Raw genomic sequence first — 9733 nt, 5'->3', positions numbered from 1 at the left:
GAGCCTTTTTAAAACGTTAAAACATTACTCCAGGTCATCTAACTGAATAAGAATACAACCTCATTGGCTGTAACATTGTAAACACAAAATTTTACGCAGGGAGTGTGTATCGGATAAGTGGCTGTAGGCAGAGCTTTAAATTCCAACGAAAGTTTTAATTAGCTGAGAATGAATGTATGTTGTATTCTAGTAGATGTAGGTATATAGTGTACCTCAACAAAATAATATATATGACCAAATATTAACACTAACAGTCATCAATCCGATCGATGTACTAGCTGTCAGTTAATTACACAATTGATTTAATAAGCATTTAGTTGACAAGTTTTTCGTCTATTTACTATTTCCTTTATCACACACTTTTCTTAAAATTTTGTTTGGGGTTAAAATCTGGCCAAGAAACAGTATCGATATTGTTATATTTATTGTGTCAAAGAATTATTTGGCCCAATCGACATTTCTTAGATTGCTCGGCCAATTATTCGAATTGCAATTAAATACTCACAGATATATGATTGGATACTTTAAAGAATACACCTGTATCTTGAACAGTATATAAACACAGCATTCTAAATATGACGTAATCATTTTTGCTTTATTTAGCAGCATATTTGCTTAGGCTCCAACTATTTCTTGGATTTTGGCTCTAGTTTCACCCAGAAAAGGAGCATAAACGTTTTTTTTTATTCCGGTGAACAGTTGGTCTTATTCATTCCCAGCAAAAGAAAAGCACTCGATAAAACTGGTGTTCAATTAAATATATGCGTCTTAAGTGATATTCAGCAGAAAATTTATGCACACCTTCTACTTTCGTTTGTAAACATGAATGTAATTCATAGGATAATCAATCCTACTGCTTTATAACATTGTGTACAGTAAGGAACGATATACGTGTGAAGATTAATATTAATATGCCACTGCTTTCCCCGATATCTCAAATAAACCCTTATGATCGTTATATTTGATAGAAGAACGAGTCATTCTTACTTATTATTATTATTACATTATCCGCTTTTTGGCTCTAGCTACGAACTTACTTTGACTCATATTTTCTATACAGCTCCTAGAAAAGCATGACCAACTGTTCCGCATTCGTTTTAAGACATCATTGAGCATTTAAATAAGTATTTGCTGTTTGCTCTTTGTCCAGTTCAAACAAACGTTTACAACATGTACAACTCAAAAGTATTTTTGCTACTGGAGTTATTTCCCTTGATAAGCGGTTAGATTCTATGAAATAAAAACTTTAACCGAAAAATCGAGACATTCAACAACTCATGGCAGCCATTAAAAAGTCACTTTCTTTTGGCACGGCGGTGATATGGAGTGTAGGGATTTAGCCATTTTACAACATTCGTAACTTTGACCATTCCCTTCAGATGCCTGTCTCACATGGCGACATTGTTTGACGATGTTTTAACGCTGTTTATGTAACATTTGGCATTTAATAAGCATATGCTGTAGTTTACAAAAGTGTTCGTGTTTCCATTTACTAAGTTCACAAGGAATTAGTCGGTTCTTATTCTTAGAGTTGAACAACACATAAATTTTATTCCATAAGGCATTTCAAACATATTTTAAACGAGTTACTACACACCATACATCATTATAATAGTATGCAACGGTTACATCTTTAGTTTTCTTCTGACAAACTGATGTTGAAATTTCGCTGACATTATTGCATTGCTAAGGGGTAGCATAATTTTAAATTTGTGTAAAGAAGGTAATCACACAATACGTAATTCTTGCGTTAACTCTTTAATTTTGTACTTTGCATTGTAGATATTTTTAAAAGTATTAAGTACATATTTTATATTCAAGATTTCTTATTTTGGCAACTTACAAGCAGCAAAATGGAAGAATAACAAAGTGTACAGAAAAGATAAGCTGGAGTGTTCACCGAACAAAGCTATCCAAAACACTTTACGTAACGGAACCATATCATTTATCAAATATTTCAAACATTTGTATGGCTTTGTAAGGTGTAATATCACAACAATAAGCCGTTAGCAGTGCTCAGCCTAGCATCGATAAAAAATATACGGATCCTAGCAGAAATGAGGAAAATATGTTATAGTTTGTTGGCAATGCAATTTTAAGCCGTATGCTTTGCGCGAGAGCCTGAATGTTCGAGGTTTCATTACGAGGAAAAGCTGTTAGAGAAAGTGATCAGATCAGAAATTAAGATGGACGCGATTGATGAATCATTGAAAAAGACAACTGGATTTGTGGAAGAAAATATTTAGCAGCCAATTGTATAAAAGTTGGTTAGATTTAAACGCTGGTTATAGTTGTCCAGCGGTTAACTTTAACCAAGTTGGCCATTTTATCCAAACCGTTTATCCGTTTGTATAAACGCAAAATATGCAGCGGCTAAGTTAACCATTTCGATTATCGAGATATCCAAATAGGTTATAGTTAACCTAAACAAAACGATCCCATAATGCATCGATAGCATGGTTCCGGTCAGTGCGCGTTTTGCCGTATTTGTAAACATTGTGTCGTCTGAAACATCAAAAACATAACTGACTTGACAGTTGACGCCACAGCTAATCGAAAAAAAACGATCTAGTAATTTTTCCGATGTAGAAAAGGCCGCAATAAGGGAAGGTTTCGTCGGCTGTGGCGATCTTTTAGGGAAATTATTTTAAACAAAGTCGGGGGAAACACTAAAGTACAGCAGGACAACGCTTGGATGAAGATTACACAAGCAGTTAATGCTGTCGGCCGTGCATTTTGCACGGTCGATGAGGTTAAAGGTATTGAATCTTGTTATTTTGTTGATGATATAGCCCATATACAAAAACATAATTAATATATAAATGAATGACAAACGCAATTTTCTTTTCTTTTTAATTTGCTCCTCCACTGCCTATTTGATATTTCTGATGGCTTTATTTAAGATTATTTATCCAATGTTTTATTTACTAGCCTTTTAAGTCTTATTTCATACACAACAATATGGAAAAAAAATATTAATTTACTCAAAAAGATGGTGAGCTGTGCCAAGGCTGTAGTTGCCAAAGAAAATGCCAACGCCAGGCAGACGGGTGGGGGTAAACCGCTGCCTGTCCCGGATGACACCACTTTGGCAATAATATAGGATATGAAGGGGACGCCTGCCTTCAGCGGCATCCCCGAGTCATCAGCATCGGAGTTGGCAATAGGTATTTGATTATATTCATCACTTTTTATATGCATTATAAGATTTTTTGAAATTTAAATAGTCGTGATATTTTTTTTTACAACGTTGTAATACAACCAGGTTAATGTGACATGGATGACTGACTTAATGATAATACCCAGAATGAGTTGCGAGTAATAATAAAAGTTTCGGTAGTCGACCTTGAAAAAGTTAAAGACTAAATATTGATTACAGTTATGATATAATTGAAGTTATTTATAATTAAACATGAACAACTGGAATAAAGTTTATTCAAAGGAAGCTAACATTCTGGCGAAAACCAAATTTTCAATTGCAATTTGACTTACCGAATATTTTGTACAATCCATTCCCCCCCCCCCAAAAAAAAGAAAAAAAAAACAACAACAAAAAATCCATTTTTGAATATGTATGTCAAATTCCAGTTGCCGTGAACAGGCAGGACGAACCTCAAAAAGACCCGTTCAGCCTGCTAGGTTTCGATGGTAAATATTTCCGAGAAAAACAAGTGAATATATGAAACTGAACTCCTTCATCACATAAGTTTAACAATGCCATTTAATCCAATACGTTTATTAACAGTTATAAATTCTTTTTGGTACACCTATATTGATCCGCTCTCAATGTCACAATGACTCGACTCGATCGCAAGTTTACACATTGAAACCCGTGTGTGTTTTGAAGTTGGACCAGTCTGTCGTAGGGGTGTCTAATTTGTGAGAATGCACTTATGTAAACAAACATACGTTTTCTTGGTATGAACCACTAATTTCCAACATTCTAATAAATGTCCGTATTTGTCCAGGCTTGAGGCTTTAAAGTATGATGATAAGAACGTGTATTTATATTTATCCTTAAAAAAATATATATATATCCATAATTATAACTGTAATGAAATGGAATAGGCTGTATACAACGGGGCTCCTGTGGGGAATTATTGAATCATTATTAATTATCGATTCATTATTATAAATATATTTCAGCATTGACTGGCAGTCCATCCAGGACTTGGAGCATGTTTGAGGTGGCATGTAGTTCGGGTATGCATAATGGATGGCATTCACTCAAAATGGCAACATGCATCTATCTGTTATATGAATACAGTATAATAACTGATTAATTACAAATGTATTAGAACTTTTTTCTTCATGACATTATTATTTTTTAAAGACTACCTTGAATGGCAATTAGTGGTATATTTAAAATGGTATAAGTCAGTGATAATGAAAAGAATGTTATAAGTTATGATAAGTTATGATAAGTTACGACCCCCCCCCCCCCCCCACACACACAAAATAATTACTGTTAAAATAAAATCAATTACAATCGGCCAATTAAAGCTTTAACATTTTTTGATATTTTTGAATGTATAAATTCATGGCCTTTACCATTCCTTTGTTAATGTTTTAAGGTGAGGCAGACTTGGAAGATATAGAGGGTAGTGAGACAAAGGTTGACATCCGAGAAGACACTAAGGGTAATTTATTTGAAAAAAACAACAACAACAACAAACATTTTTTTTTACATTACTTTAAAATTGTTACTCTTTGTTCAGTGAAACACAGTCTTTTGAATATTTAATACTAGGAAAAAGCAACATACATTTGTAAAATCAGTATGTTCTTTTCTTACAACTGAATATCTTATAAAATTGTTTCTATCTACAGATATGCCTTTATGTGATATGTTTGCAAATTCCTGTATAAAAGAACCAAGTAGCACGTGGAAAAGGAAAGGTAACAAGCAGAATTTGAATGGGATTGAAATGTTATATGAAAATATTTATCAACACTTCTATTCCGTCTTGTGTATATGTGTTGAATGCCTTCTTCCCTTTCGGCATTGACATACATGTGTAGTAGTCTCTGATCAGCTATGCAGGATCTAATAAGCTCAGCCTACCAGCTAGTAGTCAGCGAATACAATTGACGTTTTATGTGCATGTATTTCAAGAATTATAATTAGTTTTTGTTAAACGGTTGTACAGAATTCACATATAGCATGAATTTTAGCTGTTTCGGGTATAACCCACCCCTTTACATACACAATGGTCTGTTATTCAATGTTCTTATTATATTACCACAGAACAGTACAACATGTATCATGGAAAGAATACCATACCATGTATTGTTTGTTAGTGTGTCATATGACTTTACTAAACATGAAAGTAATCACTAATCAAAATTAATGTTAAAAGCTGTAGTTAGTAATATTTGTGTATCATTTTTGATTTTCAGCTCACCCAAATGTTGAATTCAAGTCAAAGTCAAAGTATGATTGTCCATTATTTTCTTATATTTTAAATACATCAAATACTTAAAGTTACACTATTAATCCATATCAATCTATACACATGTTCAACAGTCATATATTTTGAGTGATAAACCTTTAACTAATCATAAAATAATGCATTTATAGAAAATATCAATTTTAATACTGATAATATTGTAGCTGTGCATTTAATAGTCGGAAACAGAAAAAAATATTAAACGATTGGTGAATGATAAAAGTTTTACTGTGATCTTCTATAGTCTCATAAGGTGTATATACCACATTTAATGCATCTTTCTTTAAAATAAAACTTGTCACCCTTCTTAAGAACCATTAATTTTGACATTTATTCATCCTTTTTGACATATCAAAACATTTGTATCAATGGTGGTAAATTTCATTTGGGAGTAAGAGTGCATTCTTAACTGTTGTATTAATGAGTAATAATTGAAAACTTAAAAACAATATAATTGTATGTTGTCTATGAGGGTTTTTTTCAGGATTATTCACCAATATGAACTGTGTGATATTTCTTCAAATCTTTTAAACAGAAAACCAAGAACCTCAAAGGAAGTGCAGACAGCATATTATGTTGAGGCCACAGCTGCCAAGAAGTTCTTTGATGCAGCAACAACTCTGCTGACTTTACTAAGCGAAAAATATCTGTAAAGATATATTTTTCATATTTTTCATATGAAGTGGCATTTTTACTTTTAATGCTACTCAAGTTATTATGCCCCCCTTTGAAGAAGGGGTATATTACTTTACACATGTCGGTCCGTCGGTCGGTAGACCATAGCTTGTCCGAGTGTTAACTCGACAGTGCCTAGACCTATGGTCATCAAACTTGTTTCTGTAGCTTTTTGCATAAATAATGATATGGAAGTTGGGCCTGAACAGTAAATGACCCATATTGATTTAAGGGGTCATCAGGTCAAAGGTCAACAACAGTGACCTTTTAGGCAAACTTAACAATTCATTGACCTATGATCATCAAACTTTACATGAAGGTTGGTCCTTACTAGTAGATGACGGTGACCCCCTTTTGAGTTTGGGATCGTTGAGCCAGAGTTAAAGGTCACGTTGACCTTTAATGCAAAAAAGTAGTACAGCTTCTCCCAGTGATATTTCAACAATGCCTGGACCTATGATCATCAAACTTGACATATAGGCTGGGTCTGGCCAGTGGATGCCCCCTTGATTTTAGGATTCATCAGATCAAAGTTCAAGGTCACAGTGACCATGAATGAAAAAAGCTTGTCTGTGTGATAACTTGACAATGCCTGCAGCCATGGCCCTCAAACTTGACATTCAGGTATTTGGTGACCAGCTGATGACTCATGTGGATTTTGAGGTCATAGAGTCAAAGGCCATGGTCACAACACACTCTATACTCATACTATACTCATACTTGGTCATTGTCTTAAAACTGTCTCAACGGCATCCAATGTCAGTGACAAATAAGCTGTCATTTCGGTTAAATCATATTTCATTTAATTATCAATACAATCCCGACAACATGCTGCTCATGGGGGCATAATGTTTGACAAACATCTCCGGTTGTTGCTGTTTTTTGCATATTTTTAAAATTTCATATTTGTCAATATAACTTCATCTACATCTCAATGCACAGTAATACAGCAAAATGTTTTTCCTACCAGCAATGTAGAGAAAGAACAAAATGTGGATGTTTCTGTGATATTATTCATGATTTTCTTTGTCAGTACAAGTCACAAAATAGAAACATGTTAATACATAGGTAACAATGAAAACAGACAGTAACAATGTATTAACTATCATAGACTCACAGTAACAATGAAAACAGACAGTAACAATGTTTTTAACTATCACAGACTCACATTAACAATGAAAATGGACCATAACAATGTTTTTAACTATCACAGACTCACAGTAACAATGAAAACAGACAGTAGCAATGTTTTTAACTATCACAGACTCACAGTAATAATGAAAATGGACCATAAAATGTTTTAACTATCACAGACTCACAGTTACAATAAAAAATGGACCATAACAAATGTTTTTAACTATCACAGACTCACAGTAAAAATGTAAACAGACAGTAACAATGTTTGTAACTATGACAGACTCACAGTAACAATGAAAATGGACCATAACAATGTTGTTAACTACCACATACTCACAGTTACAATGAAAATGGACCATAAAATGTTTTAACTACCACAGACTCACAGTAATAATGAAAATGGACCATCAAAATGTTTTTAACTATCACAGACTCACAGTTACAATAAAAAATGGACCATAACAAATGTTTTTAACTATCACAGACTCACAGTAAAAATGAAAACAGACAGTAACAATGTTTTTAACTATGACAGACTCACAGTAACAATGAAAATGGACCATAACAAATGTTTTTAACTATCACAGGCTCACAGTAAAAATGAAAACAGACAGTAACAATGTTTTTAACTATGACAGACTCACAGTAACAATGAAAATGGACCATAAAATGTTTTAACTACCACAGACTCACAGTTACAATGAAAATGGACCATAAAAATGTTTTAACTACCACAGACTCACAGTTACAATGAAAATGGACCATAAAATGTTTTAACTACCACAGACTCACAGTTACAATGAAAATGGACCATAAAAATGTTTTTAACTATCACAGACTCACAGTAACAATGAAAACAGACAGTAACAATGTTTTTAACTATCACAGACTCACATTAACAATGAAAACAGACAGTAACAATGTTTTTAACTATCACAGACTCACAGTAACAATGAAAACAGACAGTAACAATGTTTTTAACTATCACAGACTCACATTAACAATGAAAACAGACAGTAACAATGTTTTTAACTATCACAGACTCACATTAACAATGAAAACAGACAGTAACAATGTTTTTAACTATCACAGACTCACATTAACAATGAAAACATATAGTAACAATGTTGTTAACTATCACAGACTCACAGTAACATTGAAAACAGACAGTAACAATGTTTTTAACTATCACAGACTCACATTAACAATGAAAACAGACAGTAACAATGTTTTTAACTATCACAGACTCACAGTAACAATGAAAACAGATAGTAACAATGTTTTTAACTATCACAGACTCACATTAACAATAAAAAAACAATAACAATGTTTTTAACTATCACATTGTATTTAAAAAGTAACAGTAAATGCTAGATATCTTGTCAGACTTGATCCTTTTGGAATAAAATTTTGGTTTTATGATCATGATCATATAACTCTAAATTCAAAAATAGATCACATACATTGTAACTACAATTTCAATCATTCAATAATGTTTATAAGCATCACAGTATCGTTTAATAAAAGTGTTATGAAATGCTATGAACTAGAGAAACTCAATTTAGACACAAGCATTCAATTTCATCAAATGTGGTCACCACTGTTGTTAAAATATACACATACACAGGGTCATTGATAAAAGACACTTATTTATATCAATTTAAACCACCTGGTGGGAAATTAATGATAATGAATGTGGTCTCCATCCTTGTCAAATGTTCCTTGTCAACTGTAAATAGAATAAAACAATGCTAGTGTTCATTAACAGTTATAAATACTTCTAGCATTGTCTGCATTTCTGGTCTTAAAATTTAATGAAAAATTTACATGCAACACAGAAAAAATGTCAGTGTATCTTAATTACAGTCAGACCCATATTATAATTGTGTTGTAGTTGTTGCAGTTCATATCTGTTGCAGATAGTTTACATATTTTATAAAGCATATAGTTTCCTGTAAGTAGTTTGTAAAATGTATGACTTTTTGATGATGCATGTGTTGTTTAATTTAATAATTTCAATTATCAAGGCCTGTATAAAACTTGTAAATCTTAAATTTGTAACAAAGTTCAAAAGGTCTTTTTAAACTAATAACAAATGTCATACATGTTAGAAATAAGTTGTTTGTATTTTTTTGGAAATGTAATGCCTTAGTGTTTTACAAATGTAAAAGGAAGCTAGCCAGTATAAAAATAGTCAAACCTGAAGTATTGCATTGTAATGTACTCCCGAACTGCCTTTCCAGACATGTCTTCGTCATGGTTCAGAACAGTAGGGGGCTGCTGGTCATCCTCGGGCGGAAATTCCTCGGGTTCTCCCCACAGCTTTGCAAGGTTGTGTAGTACAACACAACATATCACAATCTTGCTTACTTACAGAGGCTTCATCCGGATCTGATTTAAGGAAAAAACACAACATACAATGTATTTATGATTCAACAAGTATAAAACAACCATGATTGACATATGTTGTG

At 32.9% G+C, this 9733-nt stretch overlaps 1 protein-coding gene across 1 annotated transcript; it reads left to right on the top strand.

Annotated features, from left to right (window-relative positions):
• Positions 1–1999: 1999 nt before the first annotated feature.
• LOC128206184 (uncharacterized) lies at positions 2000–9689 on the top strand. The gene is made up of 9 exons (XM_052908490.1): positions 2000–2759; positions 2993–3167; positions 3589–3648; positions 4147–4203; positions 4575–4640; positions 4831–4899; positions 5401–5434; positions 5986–6099; positions 9506–9689. Exons 2-9 carry the CDS (start codon positions 3107–3109, stop codon positions 9600–9602), a joined length of 558 nt encoding a protein of 185 aa, XP_052764450.1. The 5' UTR covers positions 2000–2759; positions 2993–3106; the 3' UTR covers positions 9603–9689.
• The last annotated feature ends 44 nt before the right edge of the window (positions 9690–9733 follow it).

The sequence above is a fragment of the Mya arenaria genome, chromosome 10 (assembly GCF_026914265.1).
Source record: "Mya arenaria isolate MELC-2E11 chromosome 10, ASM2691426v1".
NCBI lineage: Eukaryota > Metazoa > Mollusca > Bivalvia > Myida > Myidae > Mya > Mya arenaria.
This window is presented reverse-complemented; position numbering and strand designations above follow the sequence as displayed.

Coding starts and splice junctions, on each gene's coding strand:
- LOC128206184 (XM_052908490.1), top strand. CDS start 3,107: ATGAAGGGGACGCCTGCCTTCAGCGGCATCCCCGAGTCATCAGCATCG. Junction 4,204..4,574: donor TGAGGTGGCATGTAGTTCGG/GTATGCATAATG, acceptor TAATGTTTTAAG/GTGAGGCAGACTTGGAAGAT. Junction 4,900..5,400: donor TAGCACGTGGAAAAGGAAAG/GTAACAAGCAGA, acceptor TTTGATTTTCAG/CTCACCCAAATGTTGAATTC.